Genomic DNA, 17503 nt, shown 5'->3' with positions numbered 1-17503 from the left:
TAATCTCCATTCTCTCCCCCCCTTTTTTTTCCTTTGTTGTCACAGTTTAAGTTTGGTTTTATTGTGTTCTTGGTGGAGCTGTTACTTGTGGTGTTGTTTTCTTTTGTTCTTTGAATCTGGTTGGAAAACCCCCTTTAGTATTTCCTGGAGTGGGGGCTTTCTGTTGATAAATTCTCTCATCTTTTCTGTATTTGTGAATGTTTTTATATCTCCTTCATACTTGAAGGATAGCTTTGATGGGTATAGTATTCTTGGCTGAAAGTTCCTCTCTTTCAGGGCTTTAAATATTGGGGTCCACTCTCTTCTAGCTTGTAGAGTTTCTGCTGAGAAATCTGATGATAATCTAATAGGCCTTCCTTTATATGTTGTACTCTTCTTTTCCCTGGCTGCCTTGAGAATTTTTTCTTTGTCATTGGTTTGTGTCATCTTTATTATGATGTGCCTTGGAGTGGGTTTGTTGGGGTTAAGAAAACTCGGTGTTCTGTTTGCTTCTTGAATTTGAGGCTTTAGTTCTTTCCACAGGCTTGGGAAGTTCTCGTCTATTATTTGTTTGAGTATATTCTCCATTCCATTTTCTTTCTCTTCTCCCTCTGATATACCTATTATTCTTATGTTATTCTTTCTGATGGAGTCAGATAATTCCTGTAGGGCTTTCTCGTTTTTTATTATTTTTGAGTCTCTTTCTTCTTCTCTCTGTTGTGCCTCAAGTTGTTTGTCTTCTATTTCACTAATCCTATCTTCAATCTGGGTTGTTCTGCTAGCTAAGCTTGTTACCTCGTTTTTCAGCTCGTGAATTGAGTTTTTCATTTCTGTTTGATTTGTTTTTATAGTTTCAATTTCCTTGGTAATATATTCTTTGTGTTCATTGAGTTGTTTTCTGATCTCCCTATATTGCCTTTCTGTGTTTTCTTGTATATCTCTGAGTATTTTTAAGATTTCTATTTTAAATTCTCTGTCATTTAGCTCCAAGGCTTCCAATATGTTAAGTCTTTTCTCCATAGATTTTTCCACATCTATTTGTGTTACCTCTCTTTCTTTTGTATCCATAATATTCGATTTCCTCTTTCTTATTGGCATCTGAGGGTGGTCTTGTTGATAGCACTAATTAGAACTAATAAAGAGTAAAAAGTAAAAAAAAAACAAAAAAAAAAAAACCAAAAAAAAAAAACCAAAGGGTAAAACACCCCACAAAAAAAAAGCAGTAATAATTTATTATTTCCTCCTTTTTTTTTCTTTCTTCTCCTTCCCTCCTCTCCCCTCCTCAGGGAAATATCGTGCCTATAATGGAGGGCCTGGTTTGCGGTGAAGAGTTCAAGGGGCAAAAAAAAAAGGGGAGTAGGGACCTACTAAATGCAAAAAAAAAAAAAAAAGGGAAGAAAATCTTAGACAAGCATAAGTTGATCTGCCTGCGGGTGATGGTCAACTAAGAGATATAATGAGAGGGATAAGAGGGAACCAGAAAAAAGGACAAAAAAAGGAATAATAAAGAAGAAAAAAATAAAAATAATAAGTAAAAATCTGTTGTATTAAGTGGAGCGAAGACCAAATACAATGGAGACCTTGGGTTGGGAGGACCCAAAATGCCACAAAAATAAACTAACAAGAAAAAAACAAAAACAAAAGCGAAAAAGAAAAATAAAGCCAAAAAAAAACCTTGAGTCCCAAATTAACTAATTTGTTCGTGATTGAGGATTAAATGGGAGGAAAGTAAAACGAGAAAAGAAAAAACGAATAGAAAGGAAAGAATAAGGAAAAGAGAAAAACGAAGGAAGAAATAAAAAAGGAAGAGAAAAAAACAAGATAAAGCAAAAAACAAAATAAAACAACAAAAAAAAAACAAAAGAGGAGAGAGTGAGAGTTAAGTGTCCTGGAGTATAACCCCAAAGGAGGGTGAGGATGAAGAAGAGAAATAAAATGTAACACTTATGGGTAGTGTAGTTCAAGAAAAGGGAAGCATAAGATGGGCAGAGAATAGAAGGACCGAGGTGGAGGAAATAAAGGCAATAAGATAGAAGAAACAAACAACAACAACAACAAAAAAATTAGTGGAACAAGTTGTAAAGTCTGTGGATTTTTCTTGATTTTGAGATGTTAACTTCTTCCTTTTTCTTTTCTCTCCCTCTTCCTGGTCGGTGACTCTGTACCCCAGGCTCTGCCCCTGTGTCACATTTAGGTAGGGATTTGCAGTTGATGGGATTCTATGGCAATGTCATATAATTGGCTTTAGTCTTGCTGGTAGTCAAGGCTTGTTGGCGTTTGCAGGGTCCAACGATGAGAGAGTTTGCTTTCCTGGATTCTCTCTCCTAGTCCCCCCTTCCTGAATTAGCAGCCTGGTGATCCAGCTATAAGGCTGCCACTGCTTCTGCCTGGGGAGTAAGAGGCTCAAAGAGCTGGGAAATCCCCACTCTATCCCCACTCAGTGCAAGACTTTGGGAAGGGCTCTGGAAGTCAGGGCCTCCAGTGTAATCAGGCGGGGGTGGGAGTCAATTGTTGTCAAGGTGACTGTTCAGCGCCTAGCATTCAGTTGGACCTCTCAACCCAGGCTTTCCCCACTTTGTAGCCTGTTTTGGCTGGTAAGAAGAGGCACTAGTCTCTGCTTGCGACTAGTGTGGTATAGATCTTATTATCTGCCAAGTCCTTCTTGTTAGCGTTTATCCCTGAATATGGAGGCTCTATCAATCAGAAGTTGCCCCCGCCCCTTTAGCGAGAGGCACTAAAAAATATCACGCCTCTTGTCTTGGGTCGGTGAACTGAGAGAGATCTTATCAATTAGAACCGAGGGTGCGCAGATTTCACGGGTTAAGTTAATTTTAGTAATTGGGTCGCAGCTGTGCTCCCGAAGGTATTTCAGGCTGCCTGTGCGCGCCCCTCCCCCAACGCTTGATTGTTAGCTTGAATGGCTGGGTGAGGTGCCCCGCCCGCGGAGAGAATCTCCCAAGTAGGGAATACTGTCCTGGGGCCTCTCCCGCTCCCCGTGCGCGGGCCGCTGGGAACGTTAGCGGTGCTTGGTCTGCAATGCTCTGTCTGCAACCAGACCAGGCGCGCGCCAGCGGCTGCTCGCCGCTCCGGAGTGTGGGCGGTGCTCGCTCTGCAACCGACCCGGGCGCTGCTCGCGGCGGCTCGCGGCGGCGGCGGGATGACTTACCACAGGCGCACTTCCTCGCGGCTTGAATGAACGTCCCTGCGGTAGCTTCCTCCACACCCTCGTCTCTCAGATTCAAGTGATAACAGTCCTTTTGCTTTCAGTTTGTGTGGAACTCCGTAATGCTCCGAAGATAAATTTTCCTGTTTCTAGTTGATAAATTTGTTGTGATTTTGGGGAGATCTGTCGGACGCGCTGCTCACGGCGCCATTTCCGTGACGTCACCTCTTAGGTGCAAGAGTTCTCGGCTCCAAAACCAGATATAGAACCATCAGCAAAGGAACACTACCACCCAGAAACCATAAAATTAAAAACCCTCTCCCACTTTATTTTTTTAACACTTACAATGGGTTGAAGTGACTTCACCTCACTCCCTTCCGCTGTCACATCCTGGTCTTGTGCTTTCTCTGGAGGGAACGTTGGCCTCAAAGGAGGAGGAGGAAGGTGTTTATTGAGCACCTGCTGTTGGTCACATGACCCTGTCCAGTGCATTCGTTATGTAAGGTATTTCCATTCATGGCCCTGCAGAAATATCAGTCCCGCTCTGTAAGTGAGGTTGTTGGGGCTCAGGAGGGCATGGAGTACCTTGTGCAGATTCACGGACAAGGACAGGGACTCCTGTCCTTTTTGACTCCGAAACTTTGCACTGAACCAGAGGTTCTCAGACGGTGGGCTTGGGCTTACCATGAAGTCCCCTCTGAGTGAGGGGACAGGTGGAGGAGGGGTGGGGTTCCTCCTCCGGACAGCTCCATGGATACGGCAGCCTCACGTAGGAGAGAGTACCCTCACGTTTGGGCAGGACAGCACGAAGGTTTGAAGTGGCTTTGCCCTCCACGAAGACGCCATCGTCATTACTGTGTACGATTCACTGAGCAGCAGCTTTAGAATAGACGTCGAAACCAAACACAGTTCTTCCAGGAAGATGAGGTTATAGTCAAAGTAGCTGTTTTCACCCGCTATTCCCGTACAGGAGGCAGCACTGCTGTCCCTACCAGGGAGAAAAGTCTTAGCCATGCAGGACCCTCGGTCAGGGAGGAGTGCGTCAGTGGGGCGGTGTTGCACGGGACACCCCCCTCCTTGGAGGGTCCTGTGCAGGTATCATTGCGTGGAGGATGGAAGAAACATCTCTACGACGTTGCTGTTTGCAGTTTTGTTTTCTTTTTCATGTATGTCTTCCTGTGTTTTATAGAGTTTTTCAGTTGAATGTGTGTTATTTGCGTAATGAAATGTCAAAGGCCGTCTTAAGAGAGGTCTACGATACTGAGGTGGCTCGAAACCTGAGTTCCTGGCGTGGCCTCTGTAGGGATGCTCCTTCCAGTTCTGGAAGAGCGCGCCCACCCGGCCGGGATGGATAACTCTTTACTGTCATCATTCGAGGAGTTTCAGAATCGAGTGCAAAGATGTAACAACTCCTTTCTCTTCGGTCCCTGGAAAGATAAGCGGACCTGTGCTGCCACAGTCTACATTCTGGGACACACTGTGATTACAGTTGCCACGTGTACACACACGTGCTGTGATTACTGCCCCTCTGTTTGGTTTGCCACTTGTCTGTGGGGGAGGGGCAAGGCGGGCCAGCTCCAAGTAGCAGTCTCTGCAAATTGTATTCACTTGGCTAAACAGATACACTTACCTTGAAATGAATATGTAGAAAGGGTAGTAGGGACGTTTTAAAGATTGCTTCCCTGGGAGTTACTAAATTATTCACATCTCAGTAAGCAGACTCAGTGTTAATGATGATGTTTGTACATAATTCCATGTTCTCAGTAATGCCTTGGGTACTAGAAAGCATGCATGCGTTCCTTCCATGTGAGGAAGTTAATGTGGTACTCGAACAAGTACCTATTAAGTGTGTGTTAGGCAGGGAGAAAATTCCTCCTGAGCTCTTAGAAACATGGAGAAGTTCTGGAGCTAGCTTTGGTTACATTCCAGTTGTAAAGAGAAACAAAGTTACTTTTTTTTTTTGTATTTTTCCAAAGCTAGAAACGGGGAGGCAGTCAGACAGACTCCCGCATGCGCCCAACCGGGATCCACCCGGCACGCCCACCAGGGGGCGATGCTCTGCCCATCTGGGGCGTCGCTCTGTTGCAACCAGAGCCATTCTAGCACCTGAGGCAGAGGCCACAGAGCCATCCTCAGCGCCCAGGTCAACTTTGCTCCAATGGAGCCTTGGCTGTGGGAGGGGAAGAGAGAGACAGAGAGGAAGGAGAGGGGGAGGGGTGGAGAAGCAGATGGGTGCCTCTCCTGTGTGCCCTGACCGGGAATCGAACCCAGGACTCCTGCATGCCAGGCCGATGCTCTACCACTGAGCAAACCGGCCAGGGCCAACAAAGTTATTTTCTATCAGGTGTCCCTGGGCAGCCACAGAGCAAGACAAACAGACGGCAGACTGCGTAGCTGCTGGTTAATTCCTTCCCCTATCTGTAAGCAGCTGCCCAGAACCTTCTGCCAACCCCACCCTCGCTCCTGAAAGACAGGAAGTCACACTGAAACTTTGGGAACATCCGCCCTGTGCCGGTGCTACACGCTGGGCTTTGACACATTGTGTGTCCTGGGACGTAGTTCCGTGGTGAGCTCCCAGGTAGCCCCGGACTCAGCTCACCAAGGTTCAGAGCCAGAAGCCTTAGAGTCACAAAGTGTCAGAGGATGATTGGGGCAGATTACTATTCAGTGAGTAAAACCCAAGTGTGACCAAGAGCCTGGAAGTGGGAGGAGGGAGCTGCGTATTCACTGGGGTTGACATCCTCACAGGCGTTGTTCCAGGCCGGGGAGCTGAAATGGGGGACGGACGAAGAGAAGTTCATCACCATCTTCGGAACGCGAAGCGTGTCTCATCTGCGAAGGGGTGAGTGGACAATACAATGTGCGCTACAGATGCTCGGGCAGTGTGCAGGGGCGGAGCCAGCTCACCTGCCGCACACAGGCCCTTCCCAACGGGGACCGTGTTCGTGTTTCTTCTTTTTGGTGACTTCGAGGAATCTCACGATCTTCTGCACTGCTCTTGTCGCTTTCCGGGAACTAGAGATCCTTCGTTCACCCATCACCATCAGAGGGAGAGGGAGGCCTCCCGGTTGTCACTCTCAGTCCCAAGTCACTGAGACGTGGCTCACCACAAGCATTTCCTCCTTAGATAATGGTCACCGAGGCCTCTGCCCTGGATATCCATTGGCAATTGTGGTATTGGGCAGGAATGAGTTCAGTGGCGAGTGACAGAAAACCCCACTAATGGTGGCTTTAAAAACTGCTGTGGGTTTCCTCGGCTGATGGGGCAGGACTTGGGCTCTTTCTGTTTTTCTCTCCACTGTCCTGAGCACTTCAGTGCACTTTCTCGTGCTTGGTACCTCATTGTCATGGGATGGCTGCGGTGGCTCCAAACATGTCAACCATGTTCACAGCAAGAAGGAAAGACAGAGGTTAACTAGTCCCATCTGTGATTTCTAGTAAGGAAGGAGAAAGACTTCTCAGAACCCTTCCCCAAAGATTTACCTTTAGGTCCAGTGGTGGATTCAGATAATTTAACAACTGGTTCTTTGCCGTAGTGACCAATTTAAGTGCAAAAAAATGATATACCAAAAGGTAGTTTATTATTTTATGCATTTAATACTTAAATAATAATAAAAGTGGTATACAAAACTAGATGATGTTATGAGTTTTAAAATACTAATGAAAAAATATTAAATAATACCTAACAAAATAAAAAAAACCCTGTTATTTGAGATATTTCCATATTGCTTCTTGTTTGGCATCCTCACTTGCAATTTTTTTCACCTGTGGACGGAATGAACATGACCACGGGTGCTTAGAATACGCTGTTGTGCAGATGACGGTTAACAAAGAGTAAGGAGTGTACATGTGTGATTTCTACATTGGGCGGCTGCCCAGGTGCCCACCTTAGAGAGAACCCTGATGACAAGGGCCATTTTAACAACCAGTTTGCTGAACTCAAAAAATTAGGTATCGGTTCTGCCGAACTGGTGCGAACCGGCTGAATCCCACCACTTTTTAGGCTCTGTCAGCTATAAGTAGTAAGGGAGGGCTGGAAAATCAGTGAGAAAAACCTGTATCATCAGTCGTCAAAGGCTTGGCACACTGAGTCTTTGAACAAACTTGGGCTTCCATCAGTATGGAGGAAGGGGAGACTTGTGTTCGGAAGGACAGTACCTTCCAAACACAAAATACCTTCTCTCTGGGGAGAGGGATCCTTCTTTAGCCCAATCCTTTTTCTGTTCTCCAGTGTTTGACAAATACATGACTATATCGGGATTTCAAATCGAGGAGACCATTGACCGAGAGACTTCCGGTAATTTGGAGCAACTACTCCTTGCTGTTGGTAGGTAATTTTACAATATGTATAACATTCACGGTACGAAGAGCCAAAAAATCTCTTACCTAGTGTAAGCTGTGTCTGAAAATGACCACCTCTTATCTTGGTGAAGAACTTGTGGTGTCTGGGTAAAGCCCACCTCCTAAATTTTCAGTTCAGTGCCTGTTTTGGGGTTGGACATACATGAGCATCCGGTTAGTTCGTCTAACCCAGTGGTAGTCAACCTGGTCCCTAACGCCCACTAGTGGTAGTGGAAAGTGGGTGTTCCAGCTTTCGTGGTGTGGATGGTAGTGGAACAACCAAAGTATAAATAAAAAGATTTAACTATAGTAAGTTGTTTTATAAAGATTTATTCTGCCAATCTTAGCAAAAATCCGACATAAAGTACTTGGTAAGTAATTACTATTATATACTTTAACTTGCTGTAACTCTGCTTTATAAATTTTATAAAGTAAAGTTACTTCCCTACTTTATAAATCACCATTACTGTGGAACTGGTGGGTGGTTAGAAAATTTTTTCTACTAACAGATACAGAAGTGGGCGGTGGGTATAAAAAAGTTGACTACCCCTGGTCTAACCCTATGGAAGTACAAAGAGAATTGTTTAAACATCAGTTTGAAGCTGCATTAGAATTATCACTGTTTCATGAGGGACCTGAAATGTGGGCATTGTTCTGCGTTGAATGTGGAACTTCAGTATCTTTTCCAATGCCATCCTCACAGCATTGAGGCAGACGGAGAACTTGGCCTCTGATTTAGGAAAAGTTTGTTTCATCTATTGGGAGATGTGACCAGGTTGTTTTCAGAGTGAATAATTTGGAATTTTATTTTAGTGAAATACAGAATAATCTGGAAAAAACTGGAGAACTGAGCTTGTGTGGTTTATTGTAGTATTGGGTGCTCTCCAAGCGGAGGGAGAGTCTAGTTCAGGGGTCCCCAAACTTTTTACACAGGGGGCCAGTTCACTGTCCCTCAGACCGTTGGAGGGCCGGACTATAAAAAAAACTATGAACAAATCCCTATGCACACTGCACATCTCTTATTTTAAAGTAAAAAAACAAAATGGGAACAAATACAATATTGAAAATAAAGAATAAGTAAATTTAAATCAAGAAACTGACCAGTATTTCAATGGGAACTATGCTCCTCTCACTGACCACCAAGGAAAGAGGTGCCTCTTCTGGAAGTGCGGCGGGGGCCGGATAAATGGCCTCAGGGGGCTGCATGCGGCCCGCGGGCCGTAGTTTGGGGACCCCTGGTCTAGTTGGTGAGTGCCCAAAGGTCCCAGTGCTCACCCAGGTTTGCCATGAATGTCTGTCTGCTGTTTGTTCCGAGTCCTTGGTGCTGAGCTACTGTGTTGTGCCTCTGTGTTCTGGAGAACAAGCTAAGGACGTGCATGAACCAGCACTGACCGCAGCCTTTCATCTGGGCCCACGGTTAATGCATTCTTTTTTATTTTTTTAATTTTTTTAGCCAGAGAGGAGAGAGAGAGAGGAAAAGAGAGAGGGGGAGGGAGAAAGGGAGAGCGATGAGAAGCATCAACTTGTAGTTGCGTCAGTTTAGTTGTTGATTGCTTCTCATATGGGCCTTGACCAGGGGCTCCAACGAAGCCAGTGACCTTTGGGCTCAAGCCAGCAACCATGGGGTCAGGTCTGTGATCCCACGCTCAAACCAGCACCCCTCTGTGCTCAAGCCGGATTAGCTTGTGCTCAAGCTGGCAACCTCGGGGTTTGTTTTGAACCTGGGTCCTCAGTGTCCCAGTCTGCCGCTCTATCCACTGCGCCACCACCAGTCAGGTCACAGTTAGTGAATTTTAATAGAAGTCTTTTGGACATCTTTGTGATTAGAATATACATAAAAATTATAACATTATTAGTCATTGGTGGCTGTCTGTTTTAAGCATCAGAAAAAGGAGTTTACACCCCTCCCCCCAGTGAAGGGTTGTTATTTTTCTACAGTAAGGACTTTTCATGTAATAGAAGCTTAGCAGACCGAGAAGTCTGAGCAGCCCTCACAGCCGACAGTCCATGTTTAGGGCAGGTGTCCTTTTCTGCCCTTTGTGTACCTGGGCGTTTCTGCTGAAGTGGGTACGTCTCACACCGCTGCGTGTGCATCGTGGGTGTTAAAGAACACGGACAGAGGCCCTGGCTGGTTGGCTCAGCGGTAGAGCGTCGGCCTGACGTGTGGGGGACCCGGGTTCGATTCCCGGCCAGGGCACATGGGAGAAGCACCCATTTGCTTCTCCACCCCCACCCCCTCCTTCCTCTCTGTCTCTCTCTTCCCCTCCTGCAGCCGAGGCTCCATTGGAGCAAAGATGGCCCGGGCGCTGGGGATGGCTCCTTGGCCTCTGCCCCAGGTGCTAGAGTGGCTCTGGTCGCGGCAGAGCGACGCCCCTGGTGGGCGTGCCAGGTGGATCCCGGTCGGGCGCATGTGGGAGTCTGTCTGACTGTCTCTCCCCGTTTCCAGCTTCAGAAAAATACAGGAAAAAAAAAAAAAAAACACGGACAGAACACCTAGGTTGCTGTTCCAGGAAGACAGGTCTTGTCAGAGACTAGACAGCAGCTGTCTGGCGTTACTTGCTTATACATTGGAATGCAGCCGCCAGCGTGTTTGTGTAACTTGTCGGGATGAAGAAAGCTGTGACGTAACCACCAAAGCCACCCAGACGGCGAGGGCGAGAATGTGCTGTGGAACGGTGTGGCTTCGGGCCCACTGCGCAGACGGCGTGCGTGGGAGTGCATGCCTGGGGAGGTCAGCTCAGTTCACCACGCACTGCGCCTCACGGCCCCGCAGATGAGTCAAGGCGCCAGTGTGAGGCGGCTTGTGGCTCTTAACGACCTGACCCTTTCCGCACCGGGGCAGCGTCTGACATGGCTCTGCTTGTTTCCCCAGTGAAGTGTATCCGGAGCATCCCCGCCTACCTCGCGGAGACCCTGTACTACGCCATGAAGGCAAGTGCCCACCTCGCGTCTGTCTGAGTTGTCTCCCTCTCTGGCCGTCCTTTTTTTCTGCATGATCGTGCTTCAGCTGATGGGTTAGGGTTTCCTCTTCCTCCTTAAAATCTGTGGGGTTCCATCCTACCAAAGGGTCCTACTTGATCGAGTCATCCCAGCTCGGGAGTCCGAAGTCCCAATGGCCTGTCCCTTGTTCTTTCCCAAAGGGCGCTGGGACAGACGACCACACCCTCATCAGGGTGGTGGTGTCCCGGAGTGAGATCGACCTGTTCAACATCAGGAAGGAGTTCAGGAAGAACTTCGCCACCTCGCTCTACTCCATGATCAAGGTACTAGAACTTTTGTGGTTCTGTTCAGAAACCCACGGTGGACGAGACCAGGCTGGGAGGACCAGTACTCACGTTTCAGATGGTACTGGGGTGAGAGAGCCATGCCACGCAGAGCTGGGCCCGCCGTCCTGAGGTCTCCTGAGGTCTGGTGACAACTCCCGGGGGAGGGCTGGCGTCTGGCCAGGCTGAGGCTTTCGATGAGCTCGGATGCCTTATTTAGTAGTGGCGACAGACAGGTCAACAGGCGCACCCCTTGCCTGTGACAATAATGCATTTGTTCCTTCTCTCTCTTATCAGCTCCCACTGTCTGGATAAGTTCCTCTGTCTTTCATACCCGTCCTCCTTTCCTCTCTGTCTGTCACCACCTCACCTCATCTCCAGTCCACAGTTCAGGGGAGAGCCAGCCAGGTCATACAAAGCAGCGGTAATCGGAGAGCTTAGGGGTTAGTGCAGTTTCTGTTCTGTTAACAGCCCTGGGACACTGTGGCTGATCCTTCAACTTGGCTTAAGGCCTTTCAACCTTTCCTTCCCTCCCCTCCCCTCCCCCTCCCCTATTACTGCTCTCCCCTTCCTTCCTCTCCCTTCCCTCCTTCCCCCTCCCCTCTGTCTCCTCCCCCTCTCTTCCCTCCCCCCTCTCCTCCCCTCCTTCCCTCCTCCCCTCTCCCCTCTGTCTCTTACCCCCTCCTATTTTTCTCCTCCCCCCTCCCCTTCCCTCCACTCCCTCCCCGCTGTCTCCTGCCCCCTCCCTTTTCTCTCCTACCCCCTCTTCTTTGTCCCCTCCCCCCAGCTGGTTCCTGCTGCCCCCCCCCCCCCCCCCTCCAATAGAGGGAAGGAACATGGGCGTGTGCTCTGCAGCTCTCAGTTGAGCTGGCTCTTGACTTCCTGGGAGTGGAGTGTCTGGGTTGTCAGGGCTGGAGGACCCTCAGGTTCTCGCTCACTCTCACAGCTGGAAGTGAGCGCTGATTTGTGTCACACGTCTGTACACGACCCTGGCAGAGGGAAAGCAGAGCCTTTGCGGCCGAGCTCTGGCAGCCAGGCAGCCCCCAGTGCTGCCCCCCTGAGCCACCCCCCGGGTGGCACAGAGGAGAGAGTTTGCCTGGGAGGCTGGACTCTGAATGTAGCTGTTAACGCTTCCCTGTCCCCTGTGATGCTGGGGGAAGGACCACCTCGCTGTCTCAGGGAGAACTGCACCTTCCCCTGGCGTGCTAGGGGAGTTAGACGTGCTAGGGGAGTTAGACGTGATAGTGGCAGGCATTCCTGATGGGACAGTCCCAGAGCGATGGCACCCTGGGGAGAGAAAAGTCCCGTAGATGCAATTTCTGGCCAGCTAGTTCGTTAGTTTTTATTTCCCGTGGCTTCTGTGAGTCACAGAAGTAACGGGAACTTTTCGGTTCCAGGGCGATACATCCGGGGACTATAAGAAGGCCCTCCTGCTGCTCTGCGGGGGAGAAGATGACTGAGGTGCCCCCCCCCCCAGGACCCTGCCCCATGCCCACTGCCACCGCCTCCACCGCCTCCCTTCTCCACACTCGCTGCACCGCCTTGTTCCTGCTCAGATGCCAGTGACCAGCCACCTGCCCAGGCACATAGCGGAGGTTCCTTCTGACCTCTGGCCAAGCGCTTTCTCTCTGTGGTAGATCCGAAGTGTCCTTACATTGCTAAGACTAAAGTCCATGTCACTTACATGTCCCTTTAAGAGGTCAGACTGCTGTTAGCCTTTTAAACCACGTCCTTGATGTTACCTTGATAACCGTGTAACCTTAACTGGAAGCTTAGCCTTGAACTTGTGACAACCTAGAAAGCCTCAGTAATCAAGTTTCCTAGCAAATTCAACCTGAAAAATTAGGATAGTTGCATTCAAGAGATGAACGAAAAAAAATAAACATTCCTTTCCCCCAGCATTATGTGTGGGTGTGTGTTTAGAAAGTTTATTTAATAGTGGCATCTTTATTCAAGCTGTCAATCAACCATGGTGTCCGTTGACAACTTGTATAGTTGGCTTTTTGGGTGAAAAGAAAGAAATGCAATAATACCACAAACTACGAAGTTCCTCTTCAGTGGGAGCAGAGATTAAGGGGGGGGTGTTTCTGATTTATTGGTTGCATGTTCCTGTGGGCATCCATTTGGGTGACATTTACGTTGCTTAGTAGAAAAGCTACTTTTAAAACTTCTCCTAAGAACGGGGAGTGTTCTTCTTTTTCCTATTATTAACTTGTGTTTGCTACATTCTTTTTAGTTTATTTTACTTAAAATTCTTTTCAGTTACAGTTGACATTAATATTATATGAGTACCGCATAGGGGTTAGACATGCATATAAGTTACGAGGCCATCCCCCCAATAAGTGTCCCCACCTGGCACCATCCATAGTCATGACAGTGTTCTTGACTGTATTCCCTGTGCTGTACCTGACATCTCGTGCCTGTTCTGTAACTGTCAGTCTGTACGTCTTAATCCCTTCATCCTTTTCATACAGCCCTCAAACCCTCTCCCATCTGGCAACCGTCAATCTGTTCTCTGTATCCATCAGTCTGTTTCTTTTTGTTCATTTATTTTGTTTTTTAGATTGCATGCACAGGTGAAATCATTTGATATTTGTCTTTCTCTGACTTAGTTCACTAAGCATCATACCTTCTAGGCCCATCTGTGTTGTCACAAAGGCAAGATTTCATTCTATGTCTGAGTAGTATTCCACTCTATATACGTACCATGTCTTCTTAGCCAGTGGTCTGTGAGTGGGCCACTTGGGTTGTTTCCATATCTTGGCTATTGTCAACAGTGCTGCAGGGAACAGAAGGGTACATCTGTCTTCTCAAATCTGTGTTTCGGATTTCTTCAAATGAACACCCAGAAGTGGGATTGCTGAGTTTTGCTAATCTACTACCTTTACTCTCTGTTTACTTTTCCAGTGAGATTTAAACTTTGATATGTTTTCTTGTTACTAATTAGTGTTTTCTTTTTCAGCTTAACAAAGTTTCTTTAACATTTCTTGTTAAGTTAGGTTTCGTGGTGATGAGCTCCTTAGGCTTTCCTTGTCTGGAAAACTCTTTCTCTCTCCTTCCATTCTGAAGGACAGTGTGCTGGGTAGAACATGATTGGTTGACAGTTTTTCCCCCCCAGTACTTTGAATGTATCTTGCCACTTCCTCTGGCCTGCAAACTTCCTGCTGAAAAATCCTCCTGGTCACATGGGGGCTCCCTTGTTTGTAACAAGCAAGGGGGTTCCCTTGCTACTCTCAAGATTCTCTTTGTGTGTCTTTCACTTCTGACACTTCAATCACAATGTCTCTTGGTGTGGGTCCCTTTGGGTTCATCTTATTTGGAACTCTCTGGGCTTCCTGGACCTGGATGTCTGTTTCTTTTCCAGGTTAGGGTAGTCTTCAAATAACTTTTCCGCTCCTTCATGTAAATGTTGGTCTGCTTGATATTGTCCCGTAAGTCCTTTAAACTCTCTCTACTCCTTTTCCTTCTTCTTTTTGCTGTGCTGAGTCCCACCATCCTGCCTTTGAGTTCACTGATACTGTTCATTCTGCTTCACCTAGTCTGCTGTTGAACTCCTCTCTTGTATTTTTTTTTTTTAATTTCAGTTATTGTATTCTTCAGCTCTGTGATTTCTGTGTGGCACCTCCTTCTATTTTCTATCTCTTTGAAATCCTCACTTTGTTTATCTGTTGTTCTCCTGAGTTTGGTGAGCACATTTATGACAGGGTTTTGAACTTCTGATGAGGTAAATCATTTGTCTTCATTTCACCAAGGTTGATTTCTGACGGTTCATCTTGTTCTCTCTCGTTGGGGCTGTAGTCTTCATCTTCCTTGCCTCCCAGTGCTGGTTTCTGTGTTAGATAAAACAGACACCCCTCCCAGATTCGTAGGGGACTCTGCTTTTGCTCGTTTCTCAAACCCTTGTGATGGTTCTAGCAGCCTACCTTATTCCCGATGGCTCCCAGTCGTCGAGAGTGTGCCAACAACTCTGTGTCCCCAAAGAGGAGGGCCTCAGTCGGCACCTGGGCCCCGGCTGTCTGGAAGCCAGACTCTCAGGCAGCAGCTTTTAAAGTATGCAGGCACACTGCTTTCAGGAGGAGACGGGGAGATGGGCATTTCTGGCTGCTCCCTCCGCCCCAGGTCCTGGGGTGATGGCCAGTTAGGAACTGTTTCTTTGTCTGCATCTCGTTGAACCTGTGAACCTAACTCCCGTTGACCACCGGAAACAGGCTGTCAAAAAGATGTATCCTCTGGCTGGTAGCCACAAAGGCCAGGGTGTCAGATGTGTTCTCGAAGAGTTAGAGGCCACCTCGGGCAGATGAGAAGGATAGTGTGAAGATGAAGATGGTACCCACCAGCCTCCCTGGTCTCTAGAGAGGATTGCCACTGACCCCTAGATGTCTCTTTAATTAGAAGGCTGGCCATCAAGGCACAGCTGTGAAGATAAGCTGATAGGCCCCCTTCATGGAAGCACCAGGGATGCATCCTAGTGCATTGTTGTCTCTGCTGTGCTCTGGTGGTGGTGGGGGGGGGGATCTGGGGAAGAAGTGTCCGCTGTTTGTAACCGTCCTGCGGGACCCAGGAGCACACCCTGTTGGCCACCAGAGGCAGGTGATGAAGAGGTGTCCCCTGGGTCGCAGGCGCAAAATTTGTGTGTCACACAAGTGCACAAGCTCCCAGGAGAGGCAGTGGTACCTGGAGCAAGGTGGAGGCCGAGTGAGAAGATGCAGCCCACTGGCCCCCCGCCCCTGACAGCACCCCAGTAGTCCTGTGTGCCCGTGCCTAACCAGAAGCGTGCCTAACTCAGGCAAACCTCAAGGAAAGCAAATAGGCCCCTTTCACAGAAACACGTTTTCACAGGACTGCATGTGTTTCTGTCTGATGTCTGTGCGTGTCCTGGGCTGATACTTGCCAAGAACTGTCTTCATCTATGATGGTCCCTGGGGACCCAGGAATACAGCTGCACTGGCCTCCAGAGCCAGGCAATCAAGGGGTGTCTCCTGGGCGCAGCCACACAGAAACAGGGGACCCAGGGGCCTGCGCCAGCTCTGAGAGGGAGCATGAGGATGGTGCCATCCCCCAGTTCTCTGGGGGCACGTAGCCAGCCTTTGATGGGTGTTTAGTAAGAAGCCTGCCTCTTGGGCTGCCCTGTGAAGATAAGGTGGCCAGTTGGGAACTCTTTCTTCTTTTGTTAACACTTTTGTGGGACCCATGAGCATAAGCTCGCTGGCCACCAGAGCCAGGTGATGTCCAGGCACCTCCTGGGTGGCAGCCACAAAAATCAGGGCCCCCGGCTCTGTTCTGGGAGACTCCAGAGGCCAGGAGAGAGGCAGAGGTTCTGTGTGAAGGGAGGTTTCAGAAGCACGGAGCTATGTGTCAGTCAGAAGCCTGCCTCTCATGCTGACACTATAACATAAGCATAGAAGCCTTTTTTCCCAGAATGTGGGGGCACTCTCCAGTCTCCTGCCTCTGTGCAGGCCGGGTGGTCTGCGCCAGCCCGTGGAGAACTGTTTCTCAGTTCGCCATAGCCCTGTGGGTCCTGTGGACGCGAGCCCTGTGCGCTCTCAAAGCTCGATGTTTTGGGGGCTTGGATCAGGTGCAGGTCCTAAAAGTTGGGGTTCCAGACATGGGGTTTAGACCCTTCCCTCCTCAGGGAGAAACTGGCATCCCCTCCTGACTGAGTCACCGTGCTGGGAGTGGAGTTTCCCGTGAGGCTGTGTATCTCAGCCTCCTCGACCCGCTTGGATGCGGGTTCTCTTGTTCATCTGGGGTGTAGTTTTATTTCAGAAGACGTTGGTCTGTGCCTCGCGGTAGGTGCAATGTGTCCGTGGAAGGAGGTGACCACACGGTCCTCCTTGCACGTCACTATCTTGAACAGGACTCTTGCTTTTTCTTGTCTTTTTTATTTTTAAAAAATGTTTATTGATTTTAGAGAGAGAGAGAGGGAGAGAGCGAGATAAAGACAGGAACATCGATCTGCTGCTGCATGTGCAACTAGCAACCTCTGTGCCTCGGGATGATGCTCTAACCCACTGAGCCATCCGGCCAGGGCAGAGCTGTTGACTTTTCTATTGATCAGATGAATTACACCCACTGGTTTTCCAGTGTTGAACAATGTTGCCTTCCCAGGGTAAACTGCCCTTGGTCATGATGTGTTATCATTTTTATGTATCATTGGGTTTGTTTTCCACTATGTTTTTGAGGATTTTTGTTGCTGTATTCATGAGGGATGTTGGCTAGTAGTTTAAATTTTTTTCTTTTAAATATTTTTGTCTAGTTTTAGTATTAGAGTAATGCTGGCCTCATAAAATCATATTTCTTCCTGTTCTATTTTGTATACAGGTTTCTATAGATTTGGTCTGAAAATTTCTTATATGTCTGGTAGGCTTGCCAGTGAAGTCAATCATGAACTTTCTTTTTTTGGAAGGGGAAAATTTTCAACTACAAATGTATACACACACACACACACACACACACACTTTTAAACACAAGGTGGGGAAAAAGGTTTACAGTTACAAGTTTTTGTGAAACACAGAGGGTAGTCTTGTATTATTATTTATTAACTCTGGTATTATTTTCCACAGAAACAACTATAAACCTACTTTTGCCACGCCCTGTATATAGACATCAAATATGTATATTTGTGGATCGCAAACTTATTGGCTTAAAATAACACATATTATTTATCTTAGCGCTCCAGAGGTCAGAAGTCCAAAGTTAGTCTCAGTGGGCTTGAGTTGGGTCGGCAAGGTGGGATGGTATTCCTTGTGGAGGTTCT

At 47.8% G+C, this 17503-nt stretch overlaps 1 protein-coding gene across 1 annotated transcript in view; it reads left to right on the top strand.

Moving 5' to 3' along the window:
- The window catches only part of ANXA5 (annexin A5), a 36305-nt gene extending 23658 nt beyond the window's left edge, over positions 1–12647 (top strand). The window contains exons 9-13 of the mRNA XM_066384544.1: positions 5891–5984; positions 7374–7469; positions 10356–10414; positions 10624–10746; positions 12144–12647. Coding sequence (XP_066240641.1) covers positions 5891–5984; positions 7374–7469; positions 10356–10414; positions 10624–10746; positions 12144–12206 — 435 coding nt within the window. The 3' untranslated portion in view covers positions 12207–12647. The remainder of the gene's footprint in view (positions 1–5890; positions 5985–7373; positions 7470–10355; positions 10415–10623; positions 10747–12143) is intronic.
- Positions 12648–17503: the final 4856 nt, after the last annotated feature.

The sequence above is a fragment of the Saccopteryx leptura genome, chromosome 1 (genome assembly GCF_036850995.1).
Source record: "Saccopteryx leptura isolate mSacLep1 chromosome 1, mSacLep1_pri_phased_curated, whole genome shotgun sequence".
Taxonomy (NCBI): Eukaryota; Metazoa; Chordata; class Mammalia; order Chiroptera; family Emballonuridae; genus Saccopteryx; species Saccopteryx leptura.
The sequence above is the reverse complement of the archived record's forward strand: the minus strand, read 5'-3'. Positions and strand labels throughout refer to the sequence as shown.